The sequence below is a fragment of the Schistocerca gregaria genome, chromosome 5 (genome assembly GCF_023897955.1).
Source record: "Schistocerca gregaria isolate iqSchGreg1 chromosome 5, iqSchGreg1.2, whole genome shotgun sequence".
Classification (NCBI taxonomy): Eukaryota; Metazoa; Arthropoda; class Insecta; order Orthoptera; family Acrididae; genus Schistocerca; species Schistocerca gregaria.
The window spans coordinates 148,215,990-148,232,821 of NC_064924.1; the positions used below are offsets into that span (position 1 = coordinate 148,215,990).

The following is a 16,832-nucleotide window of genomic DNA, read 5'->3' on the forward strand; positions in this document are numbered from 1 at the left end:
AGTTTTGAAGAGCCTAGCAATGCTTTTTACTAGCATTCCAACTATTCCTGTTAGAGGTTATGTACAAAATGAGATTTCGAGAAATGCTTCAACATTTAACAAATTGAACTTTGGTGCCAAGGCTCTCTAAAATCTTTACAGACTGTATCTCTCATTATCACACGCCAAATAATACCACAAATCTAATCAAAAGATGTGGTGTATTGATATGTAATACTTAAACTAGATAGCTTTGTAACACACAAGGAGAAGTTCCTATCACAAATGGAATACAACAGTGTCGGTTGGTCAGTCAGTGTGCTCCCTGCCGCCGTTGGATAAGCAGCTGCAGCAGCAAGTCGCATAACCCTAGCTTACTTATTTGTTAGATAGTTTAATTAATTTCTTTGCGTGTTTTTGGGTACTTCCATTGTTTAATTCATATATTTATGGCGTATTATAGTATTTGAGGGTTGTAGCATCGCGCCTTAGTACCTGAATAGTGCAAATTCGCGTAGTCGTCTGTCTTCTGTTTTTGTTGTGAACGGCCAGTGTCGGTTGGTCAGTCAGTGTGCTCCCTGCCGCCGTTGGATAAGCAGCTGCAGCAGCAAGTCGCATAACCCTAGCTTACTTATTTGTTAGATAGTTTAATTAATTTCTTTGCGTGTTTTTGGGTACTTCCATTGTATAATTCATATATTTAGGGCGTATTATAGTATTTGACAGTTGTAGCATCGCGCTTTAATGTTTACTTCGTAGATTCTTATTTAAATTGCGTGTGAGTTTCGTATAGGAGGTGCAATTTCGAGTTTTAGTTACTGTAATCGTAAATTCAGCAGATTGTAGCGCAGTCGTAAGGCATTTGTACAGGTTAGTTGATACATTCTTTGCGTGTTCCGCTTGCGTTATCTAGGCACTGACTCGTGTTTCGGTAACTGTTGTTAAACATCGATTAGAATGGACAGGGACTGCGATTGCTGTGTTCGGATGAGGGCTGACTTGGCATCCCTTCGCTCACAGCTGCAATCGGCGCTGACTTAGGTCGTGCAGCTTGAGGCTGTTGCCAATGGGCACCACTGTGGGGAGCCGGACTCGGGTATCACGGGGATGTCAACCTCGTCCCGTCTGTCCCCAGATCGGTCCGCCGCTGTGGTTGCCCCGGTTGCTGCCCGCAGTGGGGCTGAGCCCTCGCCTGTGGTTGATTGGGAGGTCGTTCCAAGGCGTGGCAGGCAGCGAAAGGCGTCCCCGGAGGCTGATCAGAAAGCCTCCCCGGTGCGTATGACAAACCGGTTTCAGGCACTGTCTCTGGCTGAGCCAGATGCAGCCGCCTGCCCTGTTTCAGAGGATCATTCTCAGCCTTCAAGGTCCGGGCAAGCGCAGAGGGTGGGCTTACTGGTAGTTGGGAGCTCCAATGTTAGGCGCGTAATGGGGCCCCTTAGGGATACGGCGGCTAAGGAGGGGAAGAAATCCAGTGTGCACTCCGTGTGCATTCCGGGAGGAGTCATTCCTGATGTGGAAAGGGTCCTTCCGGATGCCATGAAGAGCACAGGGTGCAACCAGCTGCAGGTGGTGGCACATGTCGGCACTAATGACGTGTGTCGCTTTGGATCTGAGGAAATTCTCTCTGGATTCCAGCGGCTATCTGATTTAGTGAAGGCTGCTGGTCTTGCTTACGAGATGAAGGCAGAGCTCACCATCTGCAGCATCGTTGACAGAACCGACTGCGGACCTTTGGTGCAGAGCCGGGTGGAGGGTCTGAATCAGAGGCTCAGACGGTTTTGCGACCGTATTGGCTGCAGATTCCTAGACTTGCGCCATAGGGTGGTGGGGTTTCGGGTTCCGCTGAATAGGTCAGGAGTTCACTACACTCAGCTGGCGGCTACACGGGTAGCGGAGGCTGTGTGGCGTGGACTGGGCGGTTTTTTAGGTTAGAAGGCCTCGGGAAAGTGCGGGATGGGCTGCAATGTCAAAGGGTTCTTGGCAATTACAGGACGTGCTTGGATCAAGGAACTGTCGGAATTTTAGTTGTAAATTGTTGTAGTTGCGCTGGAAACGTCCCTGAGCTTCAAGCGCTAATAGAAAGCACAGAAGCTGATATCGTTATAGGTACAGAAAGCTGGCTAAAGCCTGAAATAAGTTCTGCAGAAATTTTTACGAAGTCTCAGACGGTGTTCAGGAAAGATAGATTAGGCAGAATTGGTGGTGGAGTGTTTGTGTCTGTCAGTAGTGGTTTATCTTGTAGTGAAGTCGAAGTAGATACTCTGTGCGAATTGGTGTGGGTGGAGGTTATACTTAACAGCCGAATTAAGTTAATAATTGGCTCCTTCTACCGACCCCCAGACTCCGATGATACATTTGCGGAACAGTTCAGAGAAAGTTTGAGTCTCGTAACAAATAAATACCCCACTCATACGGTTATAGTTGGTGGGGACTTCAACCTACCCTCGGTATGTTGGCAAAAATACTTGTTCAAAACCGGTGGTAGGCAGAAAATATCTTCCGAGATTGTCCTAAATGCTTTCTCCGAAAATTATTTCGAGCAGTTAGTCCACGAACCCACGCGAATTGTAAATGGTTGCGAAAACACACTTGATCTCTTGGCCACAAACAATCCAGAGCTGATAGAGAGCATCATGACTGATACAGGGATTAGTGATCACAAGGTCATTGTAGCTAGGCTCAATACCATTTCTTCCAAATCCATCAGAAACAAACGCAAAATAATTTTATTTAAAAAAACGGATAAAGTGCCACTAGAAGCCTTCCTAAAAGACAATTTCCATTCCTTCCGAACTGACTATGCGAATGTAGACGAGATGTGGCTCAAATTCAAAGATATAGTAGCAACAGCAATAGAGATATTCATACCTCATAAATTGGTAAGAGATGGAACGGATCCCCCGTGGTACACAAAAAAGGTCCGAACGCTGTTGCAGAGGCAACGGAAAAAGCATGCGAAGTTCAGAAGAACGCGAAATCCTGAAGATGGGCTAAAATTTACAGATGCGCGAAATTTGGCACGTACTTCGATGCGAGATGCCTTTAATAGGTTCCACAACGAAACATTGTCTCGAAATTTGGTAGAAAATCCGAAGAAATTCTGGTCGTATGTAAAGTACACAAGCGGCAAGACGCAGTCAATACCTTCGCTGCGCAGTGCCGATGGTACTGTTATCGACGACTGTGCCGCTAAAGCGGAGTTATTGAACGCAGTTTTCCGAAATTCCTTCACCAGGGAAGACGAATGGAATATTCCAGAATTTGAAACACGAACATCTGCTAGCATGAGTTTCTTAGAAGTAGATACCTTAGGGGTTGCGAAGCAACTCAAATCGCTTGATACGGGCAAGTCTTCAGGTCCAGATTGTATACCGATTAGGTTCCTTTCAGATTACGCTGATACTATAGCTCCCTACTTAGCACTCATATACAACCGCTCGCTCACCGATAGATCTGTACCTACAGATTGGAAAATTGCGCAGGTCGCACCAGTGTTCAAGAAGGGTAGTAGGAGTAATCCATTTAACTACAGACCTATATCATTGACGTCGGTTTGCAGTAGGGTTTTGGAGCATATACTGTATTCAAACATTATGAATCACCTCGAAGGGAACGATCTATTGACACGTAATCAGCATGGCTTCAGAAAACATCGCTCTTGTGCAACGCAGCTAGCTCTATATTCGCACGAAGTAATGGCCGCTATCGACAGGGGATCTCAAGTTGATTCCGTATTTCTAGATTTCCGGAAAGCTTTTGACACCGTTCCTCACAAGAGACTTCTAATCAAGCTGCGGAGCTATGGGGTATCGTCTCAGTTGTGCGACTGGATTCGTGATTTCCTGTCAGGAAGGTCGCAGTTCGTAGTAATAGACGGCAAATCATCGAGTAAAACTGAAGTGATATCAGGTGTTCCCCAGGGAAGCGTCCTGGGACCTCTACTGTTCCTGATCTATATAAATGACCTGGGTGACAATCTGAGCAGTTCTCTTAGACTGTTCGCAGATGATGCTGTAATTTACCGTCTAGTAAGGTCATCCGAAGACCAGTATCAGCTGCAAAGCGATTTAGAAAAGATTGCTGTATGGTGTGTCAGGTGGCAGTTGACGCTAAATAACGAAAAGTGTGAGATGATCCACATGAGTTCCAAAAGAAATCCGTTGGAATTCGATTACTCGATAAATAGTACAATTCTCAAGGCTGCCAATTCAACTAAGTACCTGGGTGTTAAAATTACTAACAACTTCAGTTGGAAGGACCACATAGATAATATTGTCGGGAAGGCGAGCTAAAGGTTGCGTTTCATTGGCAGGACACTCAGAAGATGCAACAAGTCCACTAAAGAGACAGCTTACACTACACTCGTTCGTCCTCTGTTAGAATATTGCTGCGCGGTGTGGGATCCTTACCAGGTGGGATTGACGGAGGACATCGAGAGGGTGCAAAGAAGGGCAGCTCGTTTTGTATTATCGCGTTATAGGGGAGAGAGTGTGGCAGATATGATACACGAGTTGGGATGGAAGTCATTACAGCATAGACGTTTTTCGTCGCGGCGAGAGCTTTTTACGAAATTTCAGTCACCAACTTTCTCTTCCGAATGCGAAAATATTTTGTTGAGCCCAACCTACATAGGTAGGAATGATCATCAAAATAAAATAAGAGAAATCAGAGCTCGAACAGAAAGGTTTAGGTGTTCGTTTTTCCCGCTCGCTGTTCGGGAATGGAATAGTAGAGAGATAGTATGATTGTGGTTCGATGAACCCTCTGCCAAGCACTTAAATGTGAATTGCAGAGTAGTCATGTAGATGTAGATGTAGAATACAACTTGAGTAAAGAATGTGTTGGAACAAGACAGGTGTGATACATGTCCAAAGGTAATTGTTGAACAAGACACAAACGAAAATTCGGTATCTCGAAAATATAATCTTACTCAGCAAAATAAATATATTTATAGTAATAAATATTGATTTTGAGTGTCAAAACACATGCAGGTCTCTTATCATAAAACACAATTATAATTACAAATTCCTGACTGCGAACAAAAATACAAATTTGGCATGAAAATAAAATAAAATGATTTTTTTCAAAATATGTATGACTTTCAACACAAAATACATTTGGCAATATTATCTTAACTTAATTCTTCTATACGATTTTTTGTTGACAACTAAAGTTTTATCTTTGTATCACGCTTTACAAGCACAATAGTCATACAGATTGAATATTTCTACACAGAAATTGTGTGTATTAATTACAAAAATTCATACAGGTCACTTGCTGACACTACTCAAATACATTATTGGTTGGTAGACGACTATAGTCTATTATTTGTACCATGCATTAAATTAATGAAAACACATAAAACTGGTTCTATGTAGTGCTGAAAAACACACAAAGGCACTATCACTCACCTAAATTGCAGCTTAAAGTACACTTTTCAATAACGGTTACCAAAGTAAACCATGTTATTCCAACAGCATTGGCATTCACAACATCTCATACTTCCAAAAAGTAGTTTGAGGTGGTTTATCATTTATCCATACATTTTCACATTCTCATCATGCATTTATCAAAGAAATATGATCAGAATGCCTGCCACCAGGCAATGCTTTTTGTTAATGCATTAACTAGTAGCGAAAACATCTGGGAAGGTGAAGTTGTTAAAACTATATTCCTGATACCATCACCTTAAACGAATTTTATTCAGTCGACAACATCAAAGATCTGGCTCAATGGAGTAAGTTCGTTATTATTGATCTTAACACATCGTTCTTTGGAGTAAGTCTTCAGAAAAATAGCAAACTGAGTATTGTTGATAAACATTCATATAGGTGAGAAACAGGGTCGCATGCATTCATATGACCAATCTCGTAGTCATTCAGACACAATAGTGACCCAACATTAGGATATTAATTTTATCTTGCAGTACAAAATGTTGTCATCTTCTGCTGGTAATGATAAGTAGAGAGGCAGTAAAAGCTGACGTAAATGAACAAGCATTTATAACTGAACTAGTATTCGAAAACCAGAAGCTGGCAGTGTGTGTGACATGAGTTGACATTTTGTGTGCCGTAACTTGAAAGCAGGTGTCAGGTACTGAATATTAAGACTGTATGGTAGTACCAATGGCTGACAGTATGTCCATCTCGTAGCGTTAGCACTATAAGTCTGTCCATTTTATCTATTTTACTTTGAAATCAAGTACAAGCTCAAACCATTTTGAAAGTGTGCTGTTTAGTAAGCAACTTCCCCTGGTATAATTGTGTGAACCGTGGGAATCTTTAGAATTTGCGAATTGTATCTTTTTTGGTTGTGTTGCTCCCATATGCAACTTAACATCCTACAGTTGACTCTGTTTCATTTTATTTTCTGCAGATGTTGTAAATTATAAGCAGTAATCGCAGCTTTTCGAAGTTCTTCTTCAACAGTTAATAATTTCATTGTCATTTGAATTTTTACCTACTGATTTTGAAGCTAGCAAGGAAAAAATTTCGCTACAAATCCATTCAGGTAATTCCAGTAGACATGTATGATATCTACTGGAGATTCGTTGGAGTTTAACTTCCAATTCATTGTAAACTTCGTCTGGCTCATCGTCATCTTCCTCACTGTAAACTTCATCTTCATGATCTCCACCAATACATCCAGCTTCTCTTTTCACATACATATAGTTCTCTTTGTAATCAACGTCTTCTTCTTTATCATTCTTCTTCATCATGTTCGGTCTTCTTCTCCATCACAACATACGAGATATGGTGCTTACTCTTTCTTTGGCTTCTTATTAGTTATACCGCATCTTGGTGGAGTCATTGCCTCTGGAATACTTGTCTGGGTGTCTGTACAGCTAGGGAGGTTTCTCATCTTTGAATTGAGTGCCCAGCCTCAACTCTGCAACTAGTAAGTGGACATCTTCCATTATCTGACTTCCTAGGCTCCAGTCTCTTTGTGACGGAAGAACGGAAATCGGTAATTTAACACTCTCTACACAAGGAAAGCCTAATACATAAAGAAACTAAATAAATTCTGAGATACTGGCAAAACACAAGACATGTCTTTTTAACTCATGGTTTGCACAACACAATTATCAAGCTATATCATACAGACCACATAGAGAAATTATTGAGAATCATCACCCGTTGTCGTTTCGGAGCACGATTTTTTCTTGTACTATGGCAGTAATAAGGCTATATGACGGATCTCACTTCAGTCTTGTCTTTCCGTGCTACAACGTCCATAGTACTAAGTGAAAAATTATTTTTTACATCAGCTCCTGATTCCAGTGTTCTCTTAGGACACAAACAATGTATATTCCCTGGTTCGGGAACACTTTTATGTATAAAAGTCATGGCAGTGTTGTTAATTAAACTTTGTCATATGATGGTCCACATTCATCTCTTGCGGCGACACCAGTGCAGTACGCCTTCGACGAGCCAGGAGAGCATTGCTATTGCCACCAGGATTGACAGGAGGTGCATACACAGTGGATAGTTCTCCGTCTTATCACGGACGTATCCTGAAAGCAAGAAAGATTCCATGCACTCTCAACTTGTTAAAAGTAACAAAAAGAGATTTACGTCGACGACATTTTTCATATTGATATTAAAGCGAACCATTACCATGATTTTTATTGGCAAACCACTACATTAAGTCTCACTATTTGAGCACTTCTCCAGTTACTAGGCTTCTGTTCTAAATAATGATACGGTGTAGAGAGTGAAACTGTCTTCATACACAACAATGAGTCCAGAAATTCTCTCAAAGAAGCTCACACTAGTTATCTGTGCTGCGTTGAACCTAAACCACCGTTGAGCCAAAGCGATTGTGCGGGTACTGGCGCCCTCAGGGACTCACAGTGGTCTGCCACTGCCTCCCGTCCTCCCCCACCCCACCCATATTCTTTGACACTAAGGAATGTCAGCCAGGAGTTCCCTTCAACCGTCCTAACCCTTCTGGTGACGCTCATTAGAAACCAAGATACGTGCAGCAGCACGGCCTGCTGACCTTGTTTCGATGGTATTGTCTATGTTAAAGTACCGTTTTTTGTAAAAATGCAGAATTAGTGAGAAGGAAAAAGGGGAGAAATCATCGCTAAGATGAAAACGTAAAGAATCCTTACGTTGCAGCCCACAGAGAGATCATTAGCGTTGTTATTGAAACATAAAGCGGCCCCAATTGTTTTTTTTTTGTGACATAAAATACCTACGTCGATGAAGCATAAATTGACTCTAGCTATCGGAGCAACGAAATGGCGGACAGGCGTTGGCAATGAGTACCGCAAAGATCCTGATCTAAACTTTGAAGGCATTGATATGAAACCAGTGGTGCAATGAATGGAAAACTTGTAACGTCTCTAGGGGGCAGTCATAATGAAAGTTTGTGTCCCAGCTACTATACAGTGGCATTCCAACTCATCCTATGCAGGTTTTCTGTAACTGTGACTCGCCTAAAATTTAAGCACGGACGCTACAGAAATCGTGTGCAGCGAAACGGGAACAGACTTCCACTACTGTGAATGTGAAGAGGAAGAAAATATCAACTATGTGATACTTTGCTGTCAACGACGAAGACAAACAACGAACACTTCAAACCTGCAGCTGAGGAGCATGAAACACAGCAGGCCATTCAGCGTGAAAATGCTTCTGGCAACAAGGGACAACAAAATTCTCTTATTATTGTCATATTTCTTCGCGGTGTCGAAAGTCGGAGTCATACGATGTCTAGCTCTTCAACGGAAGAGATGAAAACTTTAAAAGGACTTTTTTTTATTTATTCACTGTTTATGAATTGTCTTTGTAGGTATTTTATAATTTCTATGTTTTTATCGCATTTGTACAAAACCTCATGGACGTAACCATTGTTATTCAATAACATCATGATAAATTCATCACACAGATTTGTGACTGGAATGATGTACGTGGCTTGATTGTATCATTCTGTGACTACGTGAGTAAACAAGAACATTTTTCAAACACGTTGTAACAAAAATGAACCTCGCAAATTGCAGGACAGATTCCTCACACGTAGACGAAGAAATTACGTCATGTGAGCATGGTCTGGAAACGCTTTGTTTCCATATTATAACTCATTTTCTAAAACACGCACGAACAGAACACACCAATAAGCCACAAGCAACTTTTTCTCATAGGACACGTTCAATATGCGCTTCGTGGGTATTGATACAAGCATCAACCCGGCGTCGGAGTGAACCCCAGATGAAGTGATGTACCCCTGGAGTGTTGATTATGGTTTTGCAGCCTTCCATAATAACTCTGAGCATCTCGTACTAGGGTTACATACATAAAAGCTTCCAAATGCTCCTACTAATGGAGGCCTCCAATGGAGGCCAGGCAACTGATCCGTCTCTACCTATCTATCTGTCACTGAATCAGTTGTTTAGAAGCCGACGGACATTAACACTAAATTGAGGACGTGCTCCGTCATGCATAAAGTACATGTTTTGTCGTACAGCTAAAGGCACATCTGTTAACATATCAGGTGCAACACTCTTTATGAAATGATGACCGCTTTGCCCGTTAAGTGTGGGTGGAAAAACTGTCAACAACAATGCGACCCAGACATTGACAGACAATCTTTGTTGATGACTTGTTTCAACAGCTGCGTGAGGATTGAAGTCTACACATACATTGCCGACTGTGAAAATTTACAATCTGATCTCGCTGAAACGATGCCTAATACCTTAACGGTACCATTGCACTAAAATAAGATTTGACACTTTGTTGAATAAACCATTCACAGAAGAGTACCAATGCAGGAAAATCATCTGCTGATAGAGCCTGCATGCGCTGTAAATGGTTCGGGTACAACTGGTCCACTTTCATCATTCGCCGTACAGCCACGTGGTCGACATTTATTGTTGCAGCTGCATACCTCGTACTGTCACTAGTGTCGCCCTCCCATTGCGATGTCCTCGTCCTTCTAGGCCCTCTCGGTCGTATCAGGCTTAAATGAGTATCACTTCTTAAATGCCCCTTGTTCCCTAAGACGAAGATCAACGACTAAAGACGTTTTTCTGTCGGGGTACCTCCGTCCTGCGAATCTTTCCCGGTACAAATGATCAGCACGAGCGCCATTGCCAATTCATACAGCGAAAGGGAATCTGTCATCTCTGCATTTGTGTACACTGCCAGTGCACGAACAAAGTCTTTGATTAACGCCACGTACTAACACGTGTGCTTGGATCGGTCGTACTGATCGATCACTGAAACAGTTGATGTTACCTGTAAACAAACATTGACGTACGTTGCATTGCAACTGGGAGATGTGAAACAAAACACAGGCGGTGCACAACGTAACCAGGCGTCACCAAGAGCCCATGTCCTTCATGATTCTAAAGTTCTGTCCTTGTGTGTTTCCCATAATTAATGGGTTGGAGTAAACGAATTTTAACATGGAAGTAAACTGTTTCCAGACAGATGCTCATACAGTATAACTCAATTTCTTCATCTGTGTGTGAGGAACGTGTCTTCCAATTTGTGCCGTACATTTTTGTTACATCCTGTACATTCATTAGGTCGTATGTTTGTAAAAATCAAAGCAAGTAAAACAAAGCAAAAATTATACGAAGTGACAATATCAGTAGGAGAAACTAGCCATCACTTTGAATACTGAGGAAAGTAAAGCCACACTACTCGAGCTAAGAGGGAATATGATGTAAGTAGGCTGTTTAGGTTTTTTTATTGGTAACGCCGCCGCCACGTAGCGCTCTGTATGAAAATCACTGGCTGTGCCTTGTGCAGTCTGTGGCTGGTTTGCATTGTTGTCTGCCATTGCAGTGTTGGGCAGCGGCAGCTGGATGCTAACAGCGCGTAGCGTTGCGCAGTTGGAGGTGAGCCACCAGCGGTGGTGGACGTGGGGAGAGAGATGGCGGAGTTTAGAAATTTGTAAGAATTTGTGTCATGAACTGATATATATATTATGGCTATAAAGATAAATACATTGTTTGTTCTCTATTAAAATCTTTCATTTGCTAACTGTGCCTATCAGTAGTTAGTAACTTCCGTAGTTTGAATCTTTTAGTTAGCTCGCAGTAGTGGCGCTCGCTGTATTGCAGTAGTTCGAGTAATGAAGATTTTTGTGAGGTAAGTGATTTGTGAAACATATAGGTTAATGTTAGTCAGGGCCATTCTCTTGTAGTCAGATTGAAAGTCAGATTGCGTTGCGCTAAAAACTATTGTGTGTCAGTTTAAGCACAGTCGTGTATAATTTTTCAAAGGGGACGTTTCTATGGCAGTATTTAATTGGTTACTATTATTTATAACGCATTATACGGTTTTGACGTCGATTTTACCCCTCTTTTGTGTTGTGGAGGAGAAAAATCATGTGCTGCAGAATGATGTTGAAATGAAACTAACCTATCACATAGCATTTGGAACAGTGAAATCACCAAGTCCTTTCAGCAGTGGTGAATTTTTGAAAGAAGTGTTTGTGGCTAGCACGAAATTTTTACATCCGGCGGAAATTCGACTCGTAAAACAGCTGCTCTCTCAAAGAGTACGGTTAGGAGACAGACGACTCAGACGTAGGAAATTGAAATACTGATCTATTCAGTCGCAGGAGATAATATCAGTGTTTTCCTCTTGGCCATGTTTACTCTGTGTGGATGGTGTAATACTAAGGCAGTGCGGGTGACTCTTGAGGCTGCCGCTTGCACCGTGAATGTGAGGATCCTTGAACGTCGGCAGTAATACAGCAACCACCATTTTTTTATCTATTCTTTTTTATGTCGGTACACGTTCGGGGTTTCTCCTACCTTCAACTGCCGTAATACGTATTCAAACCTTTAGCTGGCATATCGTTAAAAACAACGACTGCAGTTTGAACGCAGCAGTTTTCCTGTGCGAAATACCAATTTCATGTAACTACTAAACTTCACGAGTTGTATATTTACAATATATTACTCGTTACTTTTACTCACTTTTTCTCCTGCTTGATATTGCTCCAGTTTTTCGCATTCGAAATCGTGACACAAATATTTTTTCTTTTTACATTCCAGAAAAACTGCACAGTTTTCGTCATTTTGCTGAATGACGTACTTGTTTACATGGAAAAATTACGACTATAGTCAAAGTTATGTGCTGCCAACAGATTCTGAAATTCCTGCTGAAGTCGGTTGGTTGTATACATGAAATACTTTTAATTGAAGCTTCTGTGTGACAAAATACTTTTAGCAGGAATATACTTGAAACGTCCCCTTAGAAAAATTATACAACACTGTGCTTAATCTGACACACAAATTTTTTGCGCAACGCAATCTGACTTCCAAAAATCCCCACGAAAGAATGGCCCTGACTAGCATTAACCTATACGTTTCACAAATCACTTACCTCACAAAAATCTTCGTTACTCAAGCTACTGCAATACAGCGAGCGCCACTACTGCCAGCTAAATAAAAGATTCAAACTACGGAAGTCACTAACTACTGATAGGCAGAGTTAGCAAATGAAAGATTTTAATAGAGAACAAACAAAGTATTTACCTCACTAGTCATAATATACACTCCTGGAAATGGAAAAAAGAACACATTGACACCGGTGTGTCAGACCCACCATACTTGCTCCGGACACTGCGAGAGGGCTGTACAAGCAATGATCACACGCACAGCACAGCGGACACACCAGGAACCGCGGTGTTGGCCGTCGAATGGCGGCAGCTGCGCAGCATTTGTGCACCGCCGCCGTCAGTGTCAGCCAGTTTGCCGTGGCATTCGGAGCATGCCGCGACAGCGTGGACTTGAACCGTATGTGCAGTTGACGGACTTTGAGCGAGGGCGTATAGTGGGCATGCGGGAGGCCGGGTGGACGTACCGCCGAATTGCTCAACACGTGGGGCGTGAGGTCTCCACAGCACATCGATGTTGTAGCCAGTGGTCGGCGGAAGGTGCACGTGCCCGTCGACCTGGGACCGGACCGCAGCGACGCACGGATGCACGTCTTCCGCTCACGCCCCAACATCGTGCAGCCCGCCTCCAGTGGTGTCGCGACAGGCGTGAATGGAGGGACGAATGGAGACGTGTCGTCTTCAGCGATGAGAGTCGCTTCTGCCTTGGTGCCAATGATGATCGTATGCGTGTTTGGCGCCGTGCAGGTGAACGCCACAATCAGGACTGCATACGACAGAGGCACACAGGGCCAACACCCGGCATCATGGTGTGGGGAGCGATCTCCTACACTGGCCGTACACCTCTGGTGATCGTCGAGGGGACACTGAATAGTGCACGGTACATCCAAACCGTCATCGAACCCATCGTTCTACCATTCCTAGACCGGCAAGGGAACTTGCTGTTCCAAGAGGACAATGGACGTCCGCATGTATCCCGTGCCACCCAACGTGCTCTAGAAGGTGTAAATCAACTACCCTGGCCAGCAAAATCTCCGGATCTGTCCCCCATTGAGCATGTTTGGGACTGGATGAAGCGTCGTCTCACGCGGTCTGCACGTCCAGCACGAACGCTGGTCCAACTGAGGCGCCAGGTGGAAATGGCATGGCAAGCCGTTCCACAGGACTACATCCAGCATCTCTACGATCGTCTCCATGGGAGAATAGCAGCCTGCATTGCTGCGAAAGGTGGATATACGCTGTACTAGTGCCGAAATTGTGCATGCTCTGTTGCCTGTGTCTATGTGCCTGTCGTTCTGTCAGTGTAATCATGTGATGTATCTGACCCCTGGAATGTGTCAATAAAGTTTCCCCTACCTGGGACAATGAATTCACGGTGTTCTTATTTCAATTTCCAGGAGTGTATATAGCAGTTCATGACACCAATTCTTACAAATTTCAAAACTCCGCCATCTCTCTCCCTACGTCCACCACTGCTGGCGGCTCACCTCCAACTGCGCAACGCTACGCGCTGTTAGCATCCAGCTGCCGCTGCCCAACACTACAATGGCGAGTATTACAACAATGCCAACCAGCCACAGACTGCACACGGCACAGCCAGTGATTTTCATACAGAGCGCTACGTGGCGGCGGCGTTACCAATAAAAAAACCTAAACATTCTACTTACATACTGAGCGCTGCGTATGGTAATCTACTAAGTGCAGTAGTGACACGTTTAATGAAGTATATTGAATATTACAGAATTTCAGTTTTCAATTTATGTGAAAGCTTAAATTAAAAACATTTAATGTATCAGTTCGGCAGTAGTACTTTCAGTACGCCTAAGCAAGATGCAATTTTGACCATAGACTTATTTTTCGTTATAAACATACATGTCAGTCGGCAAAATGAGTATACTGCGCTGTCTTTGTGCAACCTACAAAGAGAAAGAGTTTATGTGATGATTATTTATCCGGAAAATATGATAAACATTGAGCAAAACAGAAATTAAAATATCTAACGAGCAATATATTGTGAATGTACAACTCGCTAAGTTTAGGAGTTAAACGAAATAGTTCTTTTGCACAGAACACCTGCAGCATCCTTATTACAGAGTATGTTTTCAGTGATATGCAAACTGAGATTTAAATATATACGACGCTTAACAGTTGCTGAGGAGCAGAGACATGATTAGACAGGAATAATCACAGGCAATAATGCACACACGAAGCACGGTACCAAAAAAAATGACTCAGAACACTATGCAACTTAACATCTGTGGTCATCAGTCCCCTAGAACTTAGAACTACTTAAACCTAACTAACCAAAGGACATCACACACATCCATGCCCGAGGCACGATGCGAACCTGCGACCGTAGCGGTCACGCGGTTCCAGACAGAAGCGCCTAGAACCGAGCGGCCACAAGCCCTGCCGTCACAGTAAATGCCTGAAAGAATGTCAGTGGTAGGTTTATCACGAAAAATTGTACTCATTTCTCAACATGAGAAAGCAGGGTAACAGCGTTATATATACGCTGCTTAACAGTTGCTAACGAATGGAGACGTGGTTGGACAAGAATAATCACAGGCAATAATGCACTCATGAAGCACAGTACATGCGTGACACTAGGCGGGTGGTAGATTTACTCATTACACTCACTTCACAACATGAGAAAGCCGGATAACAGGCTTAAATAACGGTCCTGATTGACACATGTCAGACTCACTACATAAAAGTCGATACCGGGCTCTCACTAAGGAATGTGCTCTCCTTTGGCACTAACGCACATTTTGCGCCTATTACTCCTGCTAGCTACCTAAATGTTGAGGATAACTTGGGGGACGTTGTACAATTCCTAGTCTTCTAGTCTTTTGGCTTTCAGTTCTTGTACCCGTGGTCTACGGGTAGCGTCTTTAATTCATAATCAAAACTTCTTCGGTTGGTGTGTTGCTGTGAACAATTCAGTGACCGGGTTGTTCTAATCAGAATCGACAGCAGACCAACACCGACAACGATAGTTCAGGTATACATGAAGACGTCGCAAGCTGAAGATGAACAGATAGAGAAAGTGGATGAGGATATTGAAAGGGTAATGCAGTATGTAAAAGGGGACGAAAATCTAATAGTCATGGGCGACTGGAATGCAGTTGTAGGGGAAGGAGTAGGAGAAAAGGTTACAGGAGAATATGGGCTTGGGACAAGGAATGAAAGAGGAGAAAGACTAATTGAGTTCTGTAACAAGTTTCAGCTAGTAATAGCGAATACCGTGTTCAAGAATCACAAGAGGAGGAGGTATACTTGGAAAAGGCCGGGAGATTCGGGAAGATTTCAATTAGATTACATCATGGTCAGACAGAGATTCCGAAATCAGATACTGGATTGTAAGGCGTACCCAGGAGCACATATAGACTCAGATCACAATATAGTAGTGATGAAGAGTAGGCTGAAGTTCAAGACATTAGTCAGGAAGAATCAATACGCAAAGAAGTTGGATACGGAAGTACTAAGGAATGACGAGAAATACGTTTGAAGTTCTCTATCGCTATAGATACAGCAATAAGGAATAGCGCAGTAGGCATTACAGTTGAAGAGGAATGGACATCTCTAAAAAGGGTCATCACAGGAGTTGTGAAGGAAAACATAGTTAAAAAGAAGAAAGCTGCGAAGAAACCATGGGTAACGGAAGAAATACTTCAGTTGATTAGTGAAAGGAGGAAGTACAAACATGTTCGGGGAAAATCAGGAATACAGAAATACAAGTCGCTGAGGAATGAAATAAATAGGAAGTGCAGGGGAGCTAAGACGAAACGGCTGCAGGAAAAATGTGAAGGCATCGAAAATGATATGATTATCGGAAGGACAGCCTCAGCATACAGGAAAGTCAAAACAACCTTTGGTAACATTAAAAGCAACGGTGTTAACATTAAGAGTGCAACGGGGATTCCACTGTTAAATGCAGAGGAGAGAGCAGATAGGTGGAAAGAATACATTGAAAGCCTCTATGATGGTGACGATTTGTCTGATGTGATAGAAGAAGAAACAGGAGTCGATTTAGAAGAGATAGGGGATCCAGTATTAGAATCGGAATTTAAAAGAGCTTTGGAGGACTTACGGTCAAATAAGGCAGAAGGGATAGATAACATTCCATCATAATTTCTAAAATCATTAGGGGAAGTGTTAACAAAACGACTATTCACGTTGGTGTGTAGAATCTATAAGTCTGGCGACATACCATCTAACTTTCGGAAAAGCATCATCCACATAATTCCGAAGACGGCAAGAGCTGACAAGTACGAGAATTATCGCACAATCAGCTTAACAGCTCATGCATCGAAGCTGCTTACAAGAATAATATACAGAAGAATGGAAAAGAAAATTGAGAATGCGCTAGGTGACGATCAGTTTGGATTTAGGAAAAGTAAAGGCACGAGAGAGGCAATTCTGACGTTACGGCTAATAATGGAAGCAAGGCTCAAGAAAAATCAAGACACGTTCATTGGGTTTATCGACCTGGA

General features: G+C 42.7%; 1 protein-coding gene across 1 annotated transcript in view; it reads right to left on the bottom strand.

Annotated features, from left to right (window-relative positions):
* Positions 1-4,882: 4,882 nt before the first annotated feature.
* The window catches only part of LOC126273046 (monocarboxylate transporter 2-like), a 99,232-nt gene continuing 87,282 nt past the window's right edge, over positions 4,883-16,832 (bottom strand). The window contains exon 8 of the mRNA XM_049976442.1: positions 4,883-7,492. Within this exon, the coding sequence (XP_049832399.1) occupies positions 7,368-7,492 (125 nt within the window). The 3' untranslated portion in view covers positions 4,883-7,367. The remainder of the gene's footprint in view (positions 7,493-16,832) is intronic.